Raw genomic sequence first — 22,880 nt, 5'->3', positions numbered from 1 at the left:
AGAAAGACCCTGATACGAGGATTTTTAGAGCTCTTTTGAACTCTGCTAAAACTGCAGACTAATTGTCTACATAATTCTGTCTTTGGTTATGAATGCCATTTTATCTTAATTCTTTCACTTTGTCTATATATTAAAATATACACCCATTGTATTTTTTTTTTTATTCTGAACTCACTTGCCTTGTTCCTTCTTAATAGGATTGCCATCCTTCAGTCACCCAACATCTAGGTGTCCTCAACATCTAAGTCAACTTTGACTCCTTTATTTTCTTCTTGCCTCATGGCTCTTTACATACAAAAATCCCATTGAATCTAACCGTAGTTGGTATCTTACATCTTTTTCTTTTCCCTGCTTATTGTTATCTCTAGTTCATACTTCACTGCCTCTTGTTTCCTGGGTTTCCTGCTACTAGATGTTTTTTATAGTCTTACACATTGCAGTTAGGTTGATTTTCCTAAAGTACAAGTCTCTGTATTACTTCTTACTGGTTAGAAAATAAAATTTGACCTGTACTTCAGTTATCCATAGATGCACAGAGCAAACCACTCAAACGTATAACTTAATATGACAATTTTATTTGTCAGCAATTTTGTGACTCAGGAGATTGGGAAGGACTAATGTGGAATTTCTTTTTTTCCCCCGTGGTCCACATGTTGCTAGCAGAGGTGGTAGGGCTGGAGGTTCCACTTCCAAAATGCTTTTTCACTCCATGCCTTGTCACGGACTGCCGGGAGGCAGGGCTCAGCTATGTTTTATTTCTCTGGGTAGTGTCGGCTTTCTGTGTGCTCTCTCCATCAGGAGGCAGACTTCTTAATGGTAATTCTGGCCTCCAGGAGCCCTAGGTGGAAGCTGCCTAAAGTTCTCTTAAAGGCAAAGCTTGGAGCTACATAGCATTCATTTCAGCTTAAATACAACTATCTGGGCAAAGCTTCCCTCACTACCTGCCCTCTCCCAACTGGAATAGTGTCTTTATTGTGCTATTTCTTTTTATTTTGTAGTGTGCTTCATTGTGTACTGAGTTTCTCTCACTGATTTTACTCCCCCAAGTTTTTTGAGGCAAAATCCATGTTGGATTTTCTTTGTACGTATTCCCCATGGTGCATAACACTTTTTTTTTTTTTTTTAAAGACTTGATATATTTGAAAGCAAGAAAGAACACAAGGGGAGCAGCAGAGGGACCAGCAGATTTCGTGCTGAGCACAGAGCTTGATGTAGGGCTTGATTCCAGGATCCCCAGATCATGACCTGAGCCAAAGTCAGATGCTCAATGAACTGAGTCACCCAGGCACCCCACAACTGTTTTATACTACATGGCAAGATGACAGTAGTATTTGCTTAATTCTTTAATGTATTTTAATCTTAAATAGCCATGTAGGGGTGCCTGGGTGGCTCAGTCAGTTAAGCATTCAACTTGATTTCAGCTCCTTGATCTCAGCGTCCTGAGCTCAAGCCCCATGTTGGGCTCCACACTGGGCATGGAACCTACTTAAAAAAAGAAAAAAGAAAAGATAATATAAATAATTCAAGTTCAGTATAGAAAAGTCAGGAAATATAACAAAGCAAAAAAAAAAACCTACTCTAAACTTTGTACTTAGAAATAACCATTATTCACTTTTTGTTGTGTTGATTTAATATTGATTTAACCTTAGTATAGGCTTACAGCGAATGAATATCCAAACGACGGATAAGATGAGGAGCTAGGGTTTGAATGAAGAGCAATAATCACTTACAATCTCTCAGAAAACCATGCTGGGAAACAGTATTGTGGAGTGTACGATGTGGGCACATACAGCTTCTTGCAGCCTCTACCTGGCTCTGCTTCACCCACCTAATGCTGGAATGTTCACAGAGATTAACTCATTAACTTGGAAACATACTACCCCAAGACCAGTGTTGCAGATGTGACAGACATAATTATGGGGATTATTCTGGAAAGCAGGAACATCACAAACCCCAGGACCATGCAGTATTATTAGCATGTGGAAGGAAAAATGGAGATGTAACACAAATAGAAGGATGAGAAGAAATTTATGACCGAAGAAAATCCTGATAAACTGATTGTTGTCACTTAACCCTAACTCTGGTTATATATGGCTCTGATGGATGAAGATGTCTTTGGAGCCACTCCTTTACTCAAAAACTGTGCCAGACACAGGAAATACCGCTCTGAATAAGATGTAGTCAAGGGCATATGGAGAACACAGTTGACATGTGAACTTTGTCACGTGTTGCTATATCCATCCAAGGAAGAGGAGATTTTTAAAAAGGTAATGAGGACAATTGTAGGAGGTGGAAAAGAATATAGAATTGTCACCTCATTTTTCTTAAGTTTTTACAATACAGTAGTACTACATAACAATTCTCTGTGGGGTGAGGAAGTGCTAAAATGTATGCTAATCTGGAAGCATTATCTGATGTATTGACTATACAGTATAGACACAAATGTATATATGATAATTTTTACAATAAAAGGAAGAGGCAAAAACTATTCTGTTAGGTAGCATTTCTCATTTCTGGATTCCACATTTATTGAGCCATTTTCTTCAGCTGTGTGATGAAGAAGCTACTTCCAGAGGAAAAATGAAGTTTCTTATAGAAGGAAGTAAAAGTTTAACTGAATAGTTATCATAAAACTAGCAAAAAGTAACCTGGAAGAGGAAAATAAAGCCCTACCCCAAAGCTGGCTATATTGTCAGCTTACTAATAAACACTGTACATCTACTGTGTACTTTTGATAACAAGCTCCTGTTTTGGTGACATTTACCATTTACAAAGCGGCTTCTCATATTCCAGCACAACCTTACAAGGTAAGAATAGCAATTTCCATTTCATAGGGAATAATAGTAGCCATAATGTGACACTGGGCATGTGCCACGCACTATGGTAAATATATTCAACTTTAAAACAACTATCCTCATTTTACAAATAAACTAGGTCCAAGAGATTGAGCAATTTATGCAGTCACTGAGTCATTAAATGGTGAAACCAGGGTTCATGCTTAGGTAGTTTGATCTGAAGCCCAGATGAGAGGACCGAGTGTCAGGGACTTTAATGACCTTTGCATAGAAGCTAGTAAGGAGTAGAAATTCCCTCGTCAGACTACTTTTCTCACTGAAGTTTGGGGACATTGTATGTACCACTCGCTCATGAGGAATCTTGCTTTTAAAGCACCGCCAGTAATCTGTTTAACTACAAGCTTGACATTCTAGCTAAATTAGGTATATGTAAAATGAGTCACATGTCCCTTTGACTTCCAGTATAAAATTGAAAGAACCTTGTGGTAAAAGAAGAAACAAGAAACGTGGTTAGTGGGATTATGTTCACAATACTTTTTTAAAATTGCATTTGAAAGAAAAGTAATGATTTGAATACAGTTTAAATTTGACATTAGAACTCTTTTACCATGCTGTTTATAAATGATGCCACTTTTATTTCAAGGGAGATTTGTAAATTTTTAAAAATTGAGATACCTTTGTCCAGTTACAGATATCAGAAAGTTTTACTATTAAATTTAGTCTTGATACACAACTTAGTATTCTCTATGTTGGAAAAATGCTGATGTTATTTGATTTTTAACTTTGTGTAGGCATCATTGTGTGAGAAGCCAGAGTATGGGGTCTACTTTCTCTAAAGCATGTTGTTTCTCCCAGGAAGGTGGAAAAAATTGAGATTTTCTTGGCACCAAGAACGTTGGTTCTTAATTATTTTCATTAAAATAAAGCAAGAAAATGGTTCACATGGTTCAAAACACTACTGTTTCACAGAGGCAACCACTTTTTTTCTCTCATAATGGCTTTTGTTCCCCTAACTTTCCTATTTTGAAATAGAGTACACACAAAGAAGTTTGACCCCAAACTCAGTTTCTTCATCTAAATGAAGTCATTCGAGGTATATTCTCTTATATTTGGATTCCTTCCCTCAACCATTATGAATGGCTTAATGGATTAAAAGATGCTTGTATCCACCACCCAGTCTAAGAAGTAAACTCCCATCTCTAAGCCATGTCCATGTTCTCCTATCCTGATCATAACTCATTCCTTCCTTCAATATTAACTCTTAATCTGACTTTTATAATCATTTTTTCATGTTTATTTTATCACCCAAGAGTATATTCCTAGATACTGTAATCTCATTTTTAAATTCTGATGTATTTTTTAAATCTAAGTTTCCTCTTCCTTTTTTTTTTCCTTATAATTTATCTGTTGTTGAGCCTGATCCATTTAGCCTGTAATTCCCAGAGCCTAGCTAGGTGTTCATCAGACTTCTAAAAAAATTATCATCCCCATATAGAACCTTTTAAAACATTTTTATTTCTAATCCTTTCTCATTAAATACTAAGGAATAAGATTTTACTGGATGGGACTGAATTTTGGAGGGTCACAAACCACTGTAATATCTTAAGATCTTTTCACACCCTTGCAAAAGCACTCCCATTGAGAATATATGGTCTGGGTTGCATAATTATGCTGCAGTTCAAAAATTTCATTTTCTGTCTAGCCTCTATTTTAAAAGGGGTTGGATCCAGATCCTTGTCCTAACTCTGGTTCCATCTCTTTCACAAGACTGTAGATCATGTTCTTTCCTTGGAAGGCACTTAGTTCTTCTCTCTACGATGTTAGCAGCCAGTGATACTTCAGATCCAGATTTAGTAATCATTGAGGATTGCAAAATGGTATTTTAGTTGGATTTTTTAAATTAATACTGGAATATTTTTTATAAAGAAACCATTTTCTTGTCTACTATTTGTCCAGTTACATACAGTTTATATAGAAAAGGCAAGAAAGTACCAAATTCCTTGCCTCTATTTCATCTATATTTTATTTGTTTGCTTGCTTATTTGTTTATCTATAGAGAGGAAGAGGGAGACACAATCTTAAGGAGGTTCCACACTCAGCGCAGAGCCCATCGTGGGACTTGATCTCACAACCCTGAGATCCTGACCTGAGCCAAAATCGAGACAGACGCTTAACTGACTGAGCCATCCAGGCACCCCTGTTTTACCAGTTTTAAAGATAAAGTTTTGGTTGATAGTATCCTTTGAAAATGACCTTTTGGAAAATAATTATGGCCATTTTTATTTATGTTTTTTTAAGAGACTCATACCATAGTATTATCTTTTTTGGAGCTCAAATTGTCCCAAGTTTGGCCAGTGGGAGCCTCTTCAGGATTTTCTTTTTCTGTGTTATTCTGACTGAACCCAGCTTTTGATAAGTAGTTTTTGATTGCTTTCTTGATATCTGGTATGATATCTGGTATTGTAGGCTCGTTTTGTAATATTCCTGCTCCAGAATTGGAATTAGTAATTTCTCCAAAATCCTGGTTTCTTTTGGTGGGAGATAGTATTTTAAGACATAATCTAGGCATTGTTCATTGCTACAAGTAATAGGTTTTCAGGCCTTTGGGGGTGGAGGGGGGCAGGACAGAACTAAAATATTTTATGAGTTCACACTAATTCAGATTTAGGGCTGTTGAGCCCTAAATCTTCTTTTATAGGTTTTTTTCTATAGGCTTTTTCTTCTATATTATAAATAAGATTCCTTTTTTTACACTGAAATTCTTGATTCTTGAGGGCACAGGGATTAATAGAATATGCCATAACTGCTAATCTTTTTAACTTGTTACACACAAAAAGTGTCAGAATGAAAGTCTCAGAATGTCTCAACTGTTAGGATTTGTTTATGCTTCCCCCCATAATTTTTATAATTGAACTATATTGCTTAATTTTAGTTCTTATTTAATCTTTGTGCTACAAGTAATTAATTACATATTTAATGTTTACTGCCAGCCTTTGTGTTGTTGTCTTTAGTCATTTTGGTTGCCTAAAGTTTATTTTTCTGTCAGATTCCTTAGGAAGGTCCTATAGAAACAATCAGTAATCCTAAGTTCTACATGTTGATAAATTTGTGCTCCTTTTCTTTGAAATTATTTTTGCTGGATATAAAATCTCTGGTTTATATTTTTTAAAAAAGTATCTTACACCATTTTCTAATGACATAAAGCGTCACTATCAAAGTCTGCTAATCTAATTTTCTTTCTTTTCACTGGCTCAAGCCCAGCCCGTAAAAAGATTTTTTTTTTTTTTCCTTTAAAGTCTGTGTGTCTTGGTAGTTGTCATTTTGGGTTTTGTTTGTTTTGTTTTGTTTTGTTTTGTTTTTCTTGGGTTTTTTTAGGTATTTACTGTATTCTTTTGAAATGTAGTCTTAACATTTTTATTTTAGGAAAAATAAAATTTTTTTCTGTCACAATTTTTAGTATTCTCTTCCCTCTTGATTTATTCAAGAGCTGCTGTTTGTTACACTGGACAATCTTTGTCTTGAATATTTGTTCCTTATCTCTTTATTTTTCTATTTAAAGTTTTCCTTTTACCTTTCAGTTCTCCTAAGCAGTATGTATTGTGTTTATTCACACTTATGTTCCTTCTAATTTAGTCTTCACTTCTAAAACTTCTTAAAATATTATTTCTTTCCTGAGATCTGCCATGCCATTTATGAGTTTTCTTGTTCTGATTTATGTTGTTGTTTTATGTCTTGTATTATTTTCATAGTGTCCTTTGGGTGTTTTTTTCTGGCATGTATTTGTTTATAGGGATGTTGTTTTGCTACTGCTTGTTTTTCTTACAACTTTATAGGAGTTTTGACATCAGTTCTTTTCAAACTCATTTTTTTAGCAGAAACTTTTGCAGGCCAGAATCTTTGCACATTTTTAATGAAATTGGGTTTTTTGGGACTTATAGAAAGAGGGTAAGTTTAGGATAGCTTTTTCAACTTCACAGAAATCCCTTTTCATGCAATTTTCAAAATATGACAGCTTCTTCCCCCAGTGGCTTGCCTTTTCACTCTTAATAATTTATTTTGTGAATAGAAGTTTTTATTTTTAATGTACAAAATTTTATTTTTAATGTACAATATTTACAATAGTATAATATGTACTACTATCTTTCCCAACCCCAAGTTTGTGAAGGCATTTTTTTTTTAAGGTATCTTCTAGAAACTCTTCTACCTTCCTATTTAAATCAAGAAATCACCTAAAGTCATTTTTGTCTAAGGCATGAGGAAGAGACTTAGTTCCTCATTCTTCCTGCCCTCCCCCACAGCTTTCTAGTACAGCATACAGTAAAAACGTGTTTTCCACTGCTCTGCAGTGCCACTTTTGTCATAAATCAGACATCCGCATGTGAATGAATCAGTTTCTGGACTCTGTTCGTCTGTTTTTCTCTTCTTTTGCCAATACTGCATGGTTTTAATTAACTGTAGCTTTGTATTAATAAGACTCAACTGTCTAATAGTGTAAGTCTTTCACCTCTTGTATTTCTTTATGAATGCCTTGGTTATTCTTGGCTCTTTGCATTTTCCTGTAGATTTTAAAATCATATTGTATATAGCCACTTTTTAAAAATCTGATTAAGGCTGTATTAGATCTGTAGATCAGTTTGGGAGGAATTGACATCTTTACAAAATGGAGCTTTCCAGTCCATGAATGTGGTATGTGTCTCCATTCATTAGTGTTCTTTTGTTTCGCTCAGTGATTTACAGTTTTTTATATAGAGGTCTGGCACCTCTTTCATTGCATTTATTTATTATTTTATCATTTTATTTATTTATTTTTTAAGTAGGTTCCATGCCCAGCGTGGGGCTTGAACTCGAGACCCCAAGACTGAGACCTGAGATCAAGAGTTGGACACTCAACCGACTGAGCCACCCAGGTGCCCTGTTGTTTTATCTTTTGATAATCCTTCTGGAACAAATGTTTATGTGTGGTATAAGGAATGAATCAAGGCTCATTTTCTTCCTCTATTGATACCCACTTGGCCTAGCAATGTTTATCGGGAGACCATTGTTCCCACTACATTGCAGTAGCACCTTTGTTTTTATATAGATAACCAAATGTATATGGGTCTGTTTCTGAGCCCTCTAGTCTGTTTTTCTGTCTTGCATCAGTAGACAGTCTTGGGGCCCCTGAGTGGCTCAGTGGTTTAAAGCCTCTGCCTTCGGCTCAGGTTATAATCCTGGGGTCCTGGGATCGAGTCCCACATCGGGTGCTCAGTGGGAGCCTGCTTTACCCCCTCTCTCTGTCTTCCTCTTTGCCTCCTTGTGATCTCTGTCAAATAAAATCTTAAAAAAAATCTATGTATGTATATATATAAAATCTTATCATCTGCATATAATGCCATTTTAATTTCTCCCTTTCGGCTTGATATTTTATTTCTCTTTATTGCCCTACTGCACCTTCTACAACCTCCAGTACAGTGTAGTTGAGAAATGGTGCAAACTCTCCTCAATTTTAGGGAAAAAACTTTTCATTGCTTCACTGTTAGGTGTGAGATTTGCTCTAGTGTTTTTGAAATGTCTTCAACTTGGCAAAGGTAGTCTTCTCTAATAACCAGTAGGCTGAGAGATTTTAATCATGAATAGCTGTTAAATTTTAATGCTTTTTCCTCCATCCTACTGCAATGATGATACAGTTTTTTCTTTATTCCAATAACATACCTTACTTTGCTTTGCTTTGGTTATGATTTTTGCATCTGTGTTCATGAGAGAGATTGGTCTTTCTTGTGCTGTTCTAATGAGCTTAGAGTATCAGAATTATGCAGGCCTCATAAAATGATTCAGAAATAATGTTTGTTCTTTTTCTGTTCTCTCAGTTTTTGTAATATTAGTTACACTTCTTCCTTGGATATTTCGAAGACTTTACTGGGAAAGGTTATAGGGCTTTTACAGTATTCTTTGTGGGAAAGTTATTAGTTACTGATTCAGTTTCCTTGTTTGGTAGCGCTCTGTTGAGATTTAGTTTTCTTTGTTCAGGGCCACCTAGCTGGCTCAGTCCACAAAGCATGTGTCTTGATTTCAGGGCCATGAGTTTGAGCCCCACAGTGGGTATAGAGATTACCTAAGTAAATAATTTTTAAATAAATAAATAAAAACTTTTCTTCCCCTATGGCAAGTTGTATCTCAAAGAGTTTATCCAGTCACAATTTCAAATTGATTGGTATAAAATTATACATAATACTCCTTTTATATTGTAGAATCTGTAGTGGTGTCTTCTTTTACATTCCTGATAATGGTTGGTTGTGTTTTCTCCCATTTTCCCTTCATCAGTTATGAGAGGTTTATCAGTCTTCTTAATCTTGTTAGAGAAACAACTTTTTGTTTGGACTTTTCTTTATATGTTTGTGTCTATTTTGTTGATTCCTGCTGTTAATGATTGTCTTCTATTTTTCTGATTTGATTTACTGTGCTTTTTCTAGCTTCCTGAGATTGAGGCTCCAGTCATTGATATCGTGGTCCTTTTTCTTCTCTAAACTAGCATTTGGATGTATAAATTGCCCTCTAAACACTGCTTTAACTCTAGCCTATGAATTTTGACATATTTTGTTTTCATTACTGTTTGATTCATCCAGTCAAAATACAGGAGTTTCTAATTTTCGTCATAATTTCTTCTTTAATCCATCAGTTGTTTAGTTTGCTTAATTTCCAGTATTTAGAAATTTCCTGGTTATCTTTTACTGACTGTTACCAGGTAACAATACACCGTATGATTTCAAGCCCATGAAATTTGTTGAGACTAGTCTTATGACTCAGGGATATAATCCATTTTGTAAATGTTCTCTATATACTTGAAAAAAATATGTGTTCTGCAGTTGTTAGGTAGAGTGGTCTATCAGCGTCAGTGAGGTCAAGTGGTTTGATAGTGCTCTTCAGATCTGTCCGGCTATAAGTGTGGATTTGTGTTACTTCCTTAACTTCTGTCAGTTTGAGGTGTATATATTTTTGAAATGGTATTATTAGATTCATACACATTCAATACTGTATCTTCTGTGAGTTGACCCTCTTAACTGGATGAAGTCTCCCTACTGGTCTCTGATAACTACTTATGTCAATTTTGTCTGATTCTAGTCTATTCATAGAATTTTTCATGGGTTTTGTTGTACCCCTTCTGCCTCCCTCCCAAAAAGAAAAGATTAGTTGAAAAGAGAGCTTCAACATAGAATTGGAGTTTATTTAAAAAATCAGATGGAGGGGCCCCTGGGTGGCTCAGTGGGTTAAAGCCTCTGCCTTTGGCTCAGGTCGTGATCCCGGGGTCCTGGGACGGAGCCCTGCATCGGGCTCTCTGCTCGGCGGGGAGCCTGCTTCTCCCTCTCTCTCTTCCTGCCTCTCTGCCTACTTGTGATCTCTGTCCATGAAATAAATAAATAAAGTCTTTAAAAAAGAATCAGATGGACATCTTATGACTGAAAAATAAAGTATCTTATTAGTTGACCAGTCTATTGCTTTCCATCCTTTTGCTTTAAAGCTTTTTCTTAACAGTGTTTATGTTGTCTGTTTATGTAGTACAGTTTCCAGTATGATTATATTTAAGTTGTACAAGATAACGACTTAACATAAATTGCAAAGTAATTACCTTGGGAAGTTTAGTTAACATCATCATCTCATATGGGTAACCCCCCAAAACAGAGAAAAATGTGTTTTCCCTTGCGATAAGATCTTTCAGGATTTACTCTCTTAGCAGTTTCCAAATACACCCTACAGCAGTGTTAACTGTAGTCCTCATGTTGTACCTTCTGGCCCCATTATTATTTTATAACTGGAACTTTGTTCCTTTTGACCTCCTTCATCCAGTTCTCCTACCTTTGGTAACCATATGTGATCTCAGTTTCTACGAGTTTGGGTCTTTGTGGGATTTTGAGTTGTTTTTTGGACTCTACATGTGAGATCATATCTTGTTTGTTTTTCTGTCTCATTTCACTTAGTATATAATGCTTAGTGTATAATTCATCCATGTTCTTGCAAATGACAGGATTGCCCTCTTTTTTACACCTTAGTAGCATTCTGTTTTCTAGCATTTCTTTTTTTTTTTTTTCTTTTTATAAAATTTACTTATGAGAGGGAACAGAGAGAGAGGGTCAAGCAGATTCCACGTTCAGTGCAGAGCCCAACGCAGGGCTCATTCTCAGGACCCTGAGATCATTCCTGAGCTGAAACCAAGAGTTGGACACTTAACTGAACTACCCAGGTGCCCCTCTATTTTCTTTACCCATTCACTGAATGAACATTTAGGCCGTGTCCACATCTTGGCTGTTGTAAATAATGCTGCAGCGAACATACATACCCAGAAATGGAATTGCTGGATCATATGGTAGTTTTATTTTTAATTTGGGGGGGTTATTTGTTTGTTTGTTTTAAATATATTTGAGAGAAAAGCACAAGTGAGGTTGGGGGTGGTTGAGGCAGAGGGAGAAACAGACTCTCCACTGATCAGGGATCCCAATGCAGGGCTCCGTCCCAGTACCCTGGGATCATGAAGTGAACCAAAGGCAGAGGCTTAACTGACTAAGCCCCCAGGTGCCCTTTTTAAAATTTTTTGATGCACCCCCATACTAGTTTGCATGAAGAGAATTTACATTCCCTCCAGTAGTGTACGAGGGCTATCTTTTGTCTGTATCCTTGCCAGCATTTGTTATCTCTTTACCTTTTTCTAACAAGGGGGAGGCCATGACTTTTGGTTTTGATTTGCATTTCCCTGGTGATTAGTGATAATGAGCACCTTTTCATGTACCTGTAGTCCAATTGAGTATCTTACTGGAAAAATGTCTATCTAGGTCCGTTGCCCATTTTAAAATTGGATTATTTGCTTTTGGCTATCAAGTCGTGGAAGTTCTTTGTATATTTTAGATTTTAACCCCTTACAAGCTACTATGAGTTGCAGATATTTTCTCCCATTCCGTAGGTTGCTGTGATTGAGTTTTTAAGTTTATTTTATTCTTTATGTGTTCCATTTGTTCTTTGATGCTTTATTCCTCTGTTCTTTTACAATAATAGGTTATGTTCTTTTACAATAATAAGTTATTTTTTAAATTATTCTTCTCCCCCCACCCATCAGCTTTTCAGTTACGCATTCTTTTATTTTTCCCTTCAGTGGTTTCACCATAAGCTTAGAATGCTACCTTCAAATATGAGGGAAGAGTTCTGACAATGCCTCATTCTTAATGTGTTTTTTTTTTTTTTTCAGACCCTTTTGAACAGATAGTCACCATGTTTAGATATTAGCAAGCACGTATGTGTACGTCTGCATTTGAAAATGGCAGAGGGAAACAATAATGAAGAAGTAATTCATTTGAACAACTTTCACTGCCACAGGGGACAAGGTAAGTGTTTGTTCTCACTTTCTCCCTTTTATTATTGCTTTTTCTCTTATGGTATAGTCATAGTTTCTTTGAAATGAACCTGTTTTGCACCATGTGGACCCCAGAGACATTTCATTTTTAGACCTCAGAACATCTGGTGTAATGGGCTCATTAGACTGGAATTTTGTGTCAGATGGTGACACATACTGGCATGAATGAAGTTTTAAGAATCTTTCATCACAAGTGGATTATTAAGCTATTAATGAGCAAGCCACAATAAGCTGTGAATGTGCAGTCATTGGATCTTAAGAGGTGGGAGTGTGGGAATTGTGACAGTTCCTTTTTTGAAGGAATGGGGTCTTCAAAGGAGTGCTTTTCCAGGCCTGTATGATCTGAAAGTGCTGCTACAGCATTTTTGTCCCTTCATATGATGCTTAATTTTTTTCCCCAAAAGATTCTGATTGCCTAAAATAGGGAATTCTAGAATATATATTCTTTCATTGTACGGTGTTTAAAATTTGGGGAAGTTCATTGATTCAAAAAGGGAAGGGAGGGCGTCTGGGTGGCTCAGTCGGTTAAGCAACTGCCTTCGGCTCAGGTCACAGTCCTGGAGTCCCGGGATCGAGTCCCGCATCAGGCTCCCAGCTCCATGGGGAGTCTGCTTCTCCCTCTGACCTTCTCGCCTCTCATGCTCTCTCTCACTGTCTCTCTCTCAAATAAATAAGTAAAATCTTAAAAAAAAAAAAAAAAAAAAGAAAGAAAAGAAAAAGGGAAGGGAGCCTGCATATCTGTAACATTCCTAAATGCATGTGAAATTTCCTGTCAAATCAGAATTTACATTTACACCTAGGCTGAAAGGAAAAAATTCATGCTGCTGAGTAGGAAAAGTATTTTTTGCAAGTATAAATTCCATGGAAGGGGGCTCCTGGATGACTCAGACAGTGAAGTGTCTGTTCAGGTCACGATCTTGGGGTCCTGGGATCAAGTCCCAAGTTGGGCTCCTTGCTCAGTGAGGAGTCTAATTCTCCCTCTCCCTGTGTCACTCCCCCTCCCCACTTGAGTGCATACACATTCTCAAATAAATATAATCTTTTTTTTTTTTTTTCCCATGGAAGAAATTGTACTATATATTTTTTGAGGTTTTCTTCCCATTGATAATATTTTGTGCTTATGAAGATGATTTTTTTTCCCAGCAGAGGGTAAATTATATACATTTGGCTTTCAGAGAATATTTAAAGTTGAGCAAATTTCTTTTTTTAAGATTTTATTTATTTATTTGACAGAGAAAGATCACAAGCAGGCAGAGAGGCAGGCAGAGAGAGAGGAAGGGAAACAGGCTCCCTGCTGAGCAGAAAGCCCAATGTGGGGCTCAATCCCGGGAACAGGGATCATGACCTGAGCAGAAGGCAAAGGCCCAACCCACGGAGCTACCCAGGCATCCCTAAAGTTGAACAGATTTTATTAAGCAAATAGAAAAATAAAATGCTTAAACTATGCAAATTATTAATGCAAAAGAAGCACTACTTTTTAAGGATTTTACGAAGAGTTTATTCTAGCTTGGTAGTAAGAGAGCCGTAATTTATTATGAGTCAGAAAGTTTTAAATCTTAGCTATAATTTGTATATGGGATTGTTTCCAAATCTTTTAAACATGTATATCAAATTAATGTTGTAGTTGTCTTTTAGCTGGGTTTTAAATATACTTGAACAGGGTTTCAGAACAACTAATTCCTTTGGGGAAATTACTCACTTTGGAGGTATATTTTTCTGTTAGACAAGTTTTGTGTATTTTGCACGCTGCATGAGGATTTTTTTCAGGATTGCAGAGTTTTGCTTTTATGCGCCATATTAATAATTTTTATAGTGCCAGCTCCTGTAGATTTCTTTATTTTTAAATCTGCTTTATGAGGTATAATTTACTTAAATGCACACATTTTAAGGATATAGTTCAGTGAGCTTTGAAAAATGAAAATACCCATGTAATCACCCCCTTTATTCATGATGTGGGACATTTCTGTCTTCCCAGAAAGGTTCCTCTATGTCTGGTCTTCAGCCAGTCCTCACCCTACTCTCAGCCTAGGGAAACTACTGATCTATTTTTTGTCACTATATAGTTTCATATAAATGGAACCATACAGTCTATATTCTTTATGCCTGAATTTTTCTGTACAGTGTGATGTTTTGAGATTCTGCCATGTAGCATTAAATTAAATCCTTTTTAATTGCCGTGTAGTATTCAATTGCAAGAATTCCATACCCAGTAAAAATAGGCTTAAAAATGAAGGTAATGGTCTGGTGCCTGGGTGGCTTAGTGGGTTAAGCCTCTGCCTTCAGCTCAGGTTATGATCCCAGGGTCCTGGGATCGAGTCCTATATCGGGCTCTCTGCTCAGCAGGGTGCCTGCTTCCCTCTCTCTGCCTGCCTCTCTGCCTACTTGTGATCTTTCTCTGTCAAATAAATAAATAATTTTTTTTTTTTAAAAATGAAGGTAAAATAAAGGTTAAAAGTACAGGAACAAAAAAAGACAGATTATGCAAATAGCACAAAAAAGAGATGGTATGTCTGTGTATTATCAGATAAGGTGGACACTTTAGCCAGAAGTATTAATAAATAAAGAGTTTATAATGATAAAGGGGTCAGTGCACTGGAAAGATAAAACAGTTCTAATCTCTGTACACTCAGTAACATGTTGTGAAAATACACAAAGCAAAAATGAACAGAACTAAAAGGAGAAATGGATAAATCCACAATTATTTTGGAGATTTTAAGCATGTTTCTTTCATTAACTGACAGAGCAAGCATACACAAACATTGGTGTGAATATAGAACACGATCAACAAATTTGACATAATAGACATAAATGGAGTATTGCACCCAACGTATTTAACAAAATTGGCCATTTTGAACCACAAAACAAGATCCAGGTTTCAGAGGATTGAAATCATATAGCTTATATTCTCTAACCATGTTGGAATTAAGTTGTAAATCAATTACAGAAATATAATTAGAAAATTCCTCTATGTGTGGAACTTAGGAATACATTTCAGAATGACTTACGGTTCAAAAAAGAAATCACAGTGGAAATAAAAATATTTTGAATTGTGTGATAATGAAAATACAAATTGTTGAAGGTTATGAGATGCACCTAATAATCATGTTTGAAGAAAACTGAATAAATGAAGACTCCACAAACTTTTGAAAGTCGGATAGTCACTGTTTTTGTCTGGGAAGTCTTATGCTGTCTGGCAGTTACTCAGCTATACCATGGTAAGATGAAAGCAGCAATAGATGATGTATAAATGAATGAGCATGGCTATGTTCCACTTAAGGACATGAAGTACAGGTACCATCCCACCCCACACTGCTGGCAGGAGTGTATATTAGCACAGTTGAGAAAATTATTTGGCGTTGTCCACTGAAATTGAACATATGCTTTCCCTATGGTTTAGCGCTTCCCTCCTAGAATGTACCCAACTGAAATGAGTATACCAAGAGACATGCATAAGAGTGTTCAAGATAGCATTAAGGGGCATCTAGGTGGCTCAGTCAGTTAAGTGTGCAACTCTTGATTTTGGCTCAGATCATGATAATCGGCTGTGGGATCAAGCCCAAGTTGGGTTCCATGCTGGGCATGGAGCCTACTTAAGGTTCTTTCTCCCTCTCTCTCTTTTAAAAAAAAAAAAAAAAGAGTGTTCAAGACCGTGTTATCCAAAACAGCCAAGACTGGAACCAACCCAAATGGCCATTGACAGAAAAATAAATATCTTGCGATAGAGTCACATAGTGGATTACATACAGCAGAGAGCTACAGGACATGCCATAGCATGGATGCGTGGGCCTGGTATTTGCAAGAAAGCCAGGAACAAATGTATACTCAAAAAACAAGCAGAACTAGTCTGTGGAGCTAGGAGACTATTAATGTGCTGGAAATGTATTTACTGACCTTGGTGATGGTCCCTCAGGTATGGGCCTTTTGATTAATTCATGGAGTTTGACATTTGGTTCATAGATTTTGTTATACTTTAATTTTTTAAAGGCTAATATATTTATATATGGTGTGTTGGGGAATAATCTTGTCAACCATTGGGCTTCCACTCTGAGATGATAGGTTTCAAGCCAGCTTTTTCATTGGGTCTTCCAAGGGTGTCAGTAAGTGTTCTGGTCTTGGGCCAGTTCTTGCAGAGAGGAATGTACATTTCCTGCCTCAGGAATCAGAGACTGCCAGCATTCTGGGAGCGAAGCAATAGAAGGTGGCCGGAGGCTTGTTCATTATGCTGTGGCACTGGCACTGGCACTCTCTTGACCCTGTGCCTGGTGCCTCTGCCTTAGTGTCCCTTCATAGTGGACCTCCACCGGGTGGGTTTTTTTGGAATGGCTGACTTGACAGATTCTCTTCAAAACCAGTGGTAAAATTAGACAAAGTTGTCCGACGCTCCATTCTGCTTGCTAGGTGGGGTGTTGCCCAAATCAAGAATTGCTTAATAAAGTCAATTAGAGTCTTCCAAAGAAAATTAAACAAAATTGTAAAAACAACAACAACAAAAATTATTCAGTATCAGAAAATAACCAAAGGAATATAATGATGGGGAGCATTCAGGAAAATGTGGAATTCTGTCATGAATTGGGCTACCTCTGGTTGGCTGTCCACCCTGCAGGCTGGGGGTGTGAGCCTTCTCCCCTCAAGCCATCATCGTTAACTTTTTTTAATGTTGAGGAAGTTAGGTAATAGCATCCCGCGGCTTTCATATGGTGGAGCGGAGACTTGAACCCGGGTAGTCTGACCTTAGATTCAACAGACTGCTGTCCATGGCTCACCACAGGGTTGTTACAGGGATGAAGTGAGATAATTGACTTTAGATTGCTTTTCAAATTGTTGAATACTGTAAAAATAAATGAGGCATTGCCTTGAGAAAGATATTAGAGCTTTAATGGAGAAATTTCAACATTTGTAACTGATGGTGCCTCTTTCCTCATTGTGTCCCCCCGCCCAAACTCTCAAATGCATTTGCTCTTTTTTACCTGTTTTAACCTTTAATGTTCCCATGAGCCAGGCAGAAAAAAATTAACAGTTTCTGTTACCCAGTAATTCATAGACATGCTCTATTTTTTTTTAAGTACCATTTTCTGCAAGATATTTATTTATTTATTATTTGTTTGTTTGTTTGATGGGGGGGGGTGGAACATAAGCAGGGGGAGTGAGAGAGAGAGCGGCTGGCCTCCCCCCAAACAGGGAGCCTGATGTGAGGCTCGATCCCAGAACCCTGGGATCATGACCCAAGCCAAAGGCAGACCCTTAACTACTGAGTCACCCAGGTACCCCAGCATGCTCTGTTTTCAAACAAATAAAAGGAGTTAGAAACTTCCAACATAATTACTATATCCAGATAGCTTAACTCTAGTTGTACTTAAAAGGATGGGGCACCTAGGTGGCTCAGTCAGTCACGTATCCAACTCTTGATTTTGGCTCAGGTCATGATTTCAGAGCCCTGAGTTTGAGCCCCACATTGGGCTCCATGCTCAGCAGGGAATCTGCTTCTCTTCTCCCTCTCCTTCTGTACTTCATCTGCTCCAGCGCTCACTTACACTCCCATGTTCTCTCTTTCTCAAATCTTAAGAAATAATAATAAAATTTAAAAATAAAAAGAAATTAGGATGTTTCTGTTGTTTACAGTCGTAGATGATAAATGGGTTTTTGAAATATTGAACTGTGTATAAATTGTATCTAAAGTTTATGTCTAAGGTGAACAAATTAAATGAAAATTTTACTAGTTTTGAGTGAAAGTTTTTTCAGATTAGTCAGTTGAATAATAAAACAATGTTTTATTCCCTGGAAAGAATAGAGATGAGGTGGGAGACCATGATTTCACTTTTTAAAAACTGGCAGTCAGGATTTCACCGACAGATTTCTCAGACCTAGTATAAGAAAAGGTTAATAACGTTGTTAGATTTTCTCTATTGCTTCCCAAAATGTATTATTGGCAAGGCTCACCACAGAAACCTAGCTGTTAATATTTGGGCGTGTGTGCTGCTTGAGGAGATAAGCTAACACAGCAGTAGCCATGAATTCGGCTTTAGGCTTGACCCTTTTCATGCCAAAATTGAATTAAAAGACTGAAGATCATGCTCATCTCCTGGTAACCATGTTCTCTGCCTCCTTTTAGACTGGATCAATCTCAGAGATGGACCCATCACCATATCTGACTCCTCTGATGAGGAAGGGGTTCCTATGCTGGTCACCCCGGCTCCTCAGCAACACGACGATGAGGACCTGGATGATGATGTCATCCTGACAGAAGTGAGTTTTCTTAAACCTACCATGATGAGGCATTATTGCAAGTTAGTGATCTGATTCTTCGGCCCTATGCTAGTGGTTGTGGGACCTCATAGCACAGCTGAGAGCACCATTTCTATTGCACTGTGGCTCTGTGTGTGCTGTGGTCGTGCATCTCTGAGAATAGCCCCTTTCTGCCCTGACTGATGCCCCCGTAACTTTAGAAGCCAATGTTTGGTCAGTTTCTCAACTTCTGCATTATTTGCTGTTTGTGCACTGGTCTGCACTGTTGCAATTACTAAATCCTTCTTGTAGCGTTCATCTCCCCTTTTTACTGTACTTTTTTCAGACTCATCCTGGATATTTTTGTGCTTCATACTTTTATATAAATTTTGAGCACAGCTTTTCTAATTCCAGTAGGTAGCTTGATGATAGAATTCAAAACAAACATTATTGTTAAACTTAACCATTTTTTATAGTACTGACCCTTTCTAACTTCTGTTCCATTTGGCCTATCCTTCCTTTATATTCCTCAGCTAGAGCATTTTGAATTTTTTTTTTTCCAGTTTAAATGTTAAACATTTTTTGTTAAGTTTCTTCCTAGTTATTTTATCTTTTCTGTCACTTTTGTAAAGGATATCTTTGCTTCAACTGTACTTTCTAACCATTTTTTTTTTAATTTAGAAGTGTGGTGGGTTTTATATTAATTTTATATTAATTTCACCTTATCTTTATTGTCTATAGTTGTTTTTCGGTTGATCCTATGACCCTCTCAAGGGATGGCAGCTGATCTACCTGCAAATAACGATACTTGCAGTTTCTTCCTTTCCAGTTTTTATTTCTGTCTATATCTTGTCTAATTATATTAAATAATGCTTTCTCAAAAATTTTAATAATAGGAGTAGGAGTGAGAAAAATATCCACTGACATAAATGGGAATACTTACTAATGTTTCTTTGCTAAGTGAGTAGTAGATTTTTGCTTGAGTTATCCTTTTTCTTTTTCTTTTTTTTTTTTTTAAAGATTTTTATTAGAAAGAGAGCATGAGCAGGGGAGGAGCAGAGGGAGAGGGAGAAGCAAACTCCTCCCTGCGCAGGGAGCCTGATGCAAGGCTGGATCCTGGGATTCAGTGATCATGACCTGAGCCAAAGGCAGACTCTTAACTAAGTGAGCCACCCAGGCATGCTGAGATACCATTTTTTAAAGTATGTTACGGAAATAGCCATCTACTTTAAGTTTTTATTACTGAATATAGAATTCTGTCAAATTCCATTTCAGCATCTGTGGAGATTGTCATATAATTTTTCTTCGATCTGTTAATGTAAATTTTTCTGCTATCTCTGGATCAACTCTGCTTGGTAATGGTATTGTAATGTAATGGTAATAAGCCCTTGGATTCCATTTGCTAAGATTTTATTTAGGGTTTTCTCCATAGTTGGTATGAGGGAGAGTGGCCTGTAGGTGTATATGTGTGCACCTGTGCTGTCTCTGACAGGGTTTTTACAAACATGATTGATTCTGATTTCATGAAAAGAATTTAGAAGTTTTCTTTCTTCTTCTTCTTTGTGTTGACATTACTGTTTTAAATAATATCAGTGTTGCGTGTTAGAGATTTGATAGAATTTACCCTATAGGTATTTGGGCTATTGCTTTTCTTGGGGGCCATTTCTTTGAAACTGTCTCAGCTTCCTCTGTGGTAATTAACATGTTTAGATTTTCTGTCACTTTTGTTTTGTTTTTTTTTTAAAGTAAGCTTTACACCCAGCATGGAGCCCAATGCAGGGCTCAAACTCAACAACCATGAGATTAGGACCTGAGCCAAAATCAAGAGTCACTTAACCAGACCCCAAGGTGTCCCCTCTGTCACTTCTTCTTCTTCTTCTTCTTTTTTGAAGATTGATTTATTTTAAAAAGTGGGGGAGGGGTAGAGGGAGAGAATCTCGAGCAAACTCTGCACTGAGCATGGAACCCATCACAGGGCTCGATCTCAGGACCCTGAGATTACAACTTGAGCCAGAACCAAGAGTTGGATGCTTAACTGACCAAGCCACCCCAGGCACCCCTTCTGTCACTTTAATACCAGTTTTGTTCTGTGACACTTTCCTACAAAATAAATTCTTTAAGTTGTTTTTTTTTTTTTTTTTTTAGTGTATTAAATAAAATTAAACCTCTTCTCTGTGTCTTCTGAGTCTTTTTTTTTTTGTTTTTTTTTTTTTGTTTTTTAAGATTTTATTTATTTGAGAGAAACTATGAGCAGGGGAGGAGCAAAGAGAGATGCACACTTCCCACTGAGCAGGGAGCATGATGCGGGGCTCGGTCCCATGACTCTGGGATCATTACCTGAGCTGAAAGCAGACGCTTAACTGACTGAGCCACCCAGGTGCCCCTCACATTTGTTTTTCAAATATGGTTGGGGAACGAGCAATTTCAGATGGAGGGATTTAAACTCTCCACAAACAAGGATTCATTTCCAGAGAGGTCCAGCACATCTCCAATTCACCCCGAGCTTGAGATTTACCAGAACCCTTCCCCATGGTGAGTTCTGAATTCCACCTTTGGTGCCCATAGCTCCTCAGCGAGGATGTCGGAAGTGTTGTTTATCTTCTCCTCTTCATCTGGGTCTGGAATTAGCAAATGCTGCTACAAGAGAAAAGTACCCCATTGTGGGGCTCATTTTACTGGACTACTACTTCCTGGTCCCTGTCCCACTATATCTCTGAGGCCTTCAAGTAGATGTTTGATGTTGCTTTTATATTTTGACCCAAGTTTGCTGCTTTTACTCAGTAGAAGCATTGATCTAGTATGTTGTTACTAGAAAAAGAAGCCCAGGGGCACCTGGGTGGCTCAGCAGGTTAGGCCTCTTCCTTCTGCTTAGGTCATGATCTCAGGGTCCTGGGATCAAGCCCCGCATCGGGCTCTCTGCTCAGCGGGGAGCCTGCTTCTCCCTCTCCCTCTGCCTGCCTCTCTGCCTACTTGTGATCTCTCTCTGTGTGTCAAATAAATAAATGAAATATTTTTTTTAAAAAAGTAGTCCACTTTTTTGTCTTTACTCATGTGCTTTCTGAATCAATGTGCCAATAACTTGGTTATATGTGAGTGTGTGGTTGGGTTTTGCTTTAGGGGATCTTTTTAAAGAGACTTTTAAATTTAATAGAAGAATTGATCTTGTTTATATTAAATTATTTATTTAATCACTACATCCAGGGTAGGGCTCAGACTCATGACCCTGAGATCAAGAGTCCTTCACTCCCCTGACTGAGCTAGCAAGGCACACCCCTCATTTATATTTAAAATGTGATTATTATCATTTGTTTTTAGTTCTTTTGTAATATTTACTTTGCTTTACATTTTTATTCTTTTAAAAAATAATCTTTGAAGAACACCTGGGTGGCTCAGTCAGTTAAGCATTTGACTCTTGATTTCAGCCTGGACCATGATTTCATGGTCATGGGCTCAAGCCTTGTTAGGCTCTACATTCAACAAGGGGTCTGCTTGAGGTTCCCTCTGCCTGTCTCCCCAGCTCATGGGCTCACATGCTCTCTCTCAAAAATAACTAAGTTGTTTTTAAAAAATAATCTTTCACTATATATTCCTTGCATCTTGGAGGTTTTGTTTTTACTTATTTTGGAACTGTGGTGTAGCTGGTAGTTTGAAAACCTTTTTTTTTTTAAGGTTTTTATCCTTAGTTTTATTCTTTTTAGTTCTTCTGGTATAACTTTTATAGTTTCATATGCTGTCCTTACATGTACCAGTTGATTAATCAGCTTTAAGTGTATTTTTGGACCCCTGGCTACTTCATCTCCCATTTTTTGACAATTATCTTATTTCTACTCAACCATGATTTTAAACATTTATATTAAAGAAATAATTATTGTATTACTAATTTGTGTTTTTGTTTCTGTTTTGTCATTATTTTACCTGCTGTGTAGTACTAACTTTCTAATTGTGTTATTCATCTGCCATTTCTTCTTTTTTTTTTTAAGTTGGGTATCTTTCTATAGTTTCTAGTTGGTTTTTATTACTCAACTTCGAATGCAATTGAACTTCTCCTGGACCAGGCAGTTATGTTGGGGAAAGGCTCAGGGACTGTTGTTGGCTAGCGGGAGTTCTCTCTTACCAGAGGGTGGGTGGGTGTGTGGGTATGTGTGGGTGTGTGTAGGTGCGTAGGCAGGGAGTGTTTGTGTACATGGACTTTTGTTTATTTAGCGTTCTCTTCTTAGGACCTGGCAGAGATTGCTGGCTCCAGAGAAGCCCATTTCAAAGTTTCTGTCCATCCCGTGTCACTGACACGTGCCCCCCTACAGAGGTGTTTGTCCCCTCATAGTCTAAGATCCTCAGAAACTCCTGTCAGTGGAGTGGCCGTTCCCATGTTCCAAACGGGCACTGGTCTTGTCCTCCCGGGGCACATCACCATCTTTGGAAAACTTTCTGCCTTTCTGAAGTTTTCTCTTCCCTGCCAGACATCTGTAGTTCTGCATTTATTGGCTCCT

At 37.5% G+C, this 22,880-nt stretch overlaps 1 protein-coding gene across 5 annotated transcripts in view; it reads left to right on the top strand.

Annotated features, from left to right (window-relative positions):
- Positions 1 to 22,880, top strand: part of RNF216 (ring finger protein 216) — a 142,795-nt gene that overhangs the window by 2,651 nt on the left and 117,264 nt on the right. For 4 of the 5 annotated variants that reach the window (XM_032326721.1, XM_032326718.1, XM_032326722.1 and 1 more), the window contains exons 2-3: positions 12,007 to 12,142; positions 18,281 to 18,414. In XM_032326721.1, coding sequence (XP_032182612.1) covers positions 12,076 to 12,142; positions 18,281 to 18,414 — 201 coding nt within the window. In that variant the 5' untranslated portion in view covers positions 12,007 to 12,075. Of the gene's footprint in view, positions 1 to 7,659; positions 7,703 to 12,006; positions 12,143 to 18,280; positions 18,415 to 22,880 lie in introns of those variants that run through there. The other variant, XM_032326720.1, reaches the window with a different exon arrangement.

Source organism: Mustela erminea, chromosome 20 (genome assembly GCF_009829155.1).
Source record: "Mustela erminea isolate mMusErm1 chromosome 20, mMusErm1.Pri, whole genome shotgun sequence".
NCBI classification, from domain to species: domain Eukaryota; kingdom Metazoa; phylum Chordata; class Mammalia; order Carnivora; family Mustelidae; genus Mustela; species Mustela erminea.
Note: the sequence above shows the minus strand (reverse complement) of the source record. Positions and strands in the feature narration are given on the sequence as shown.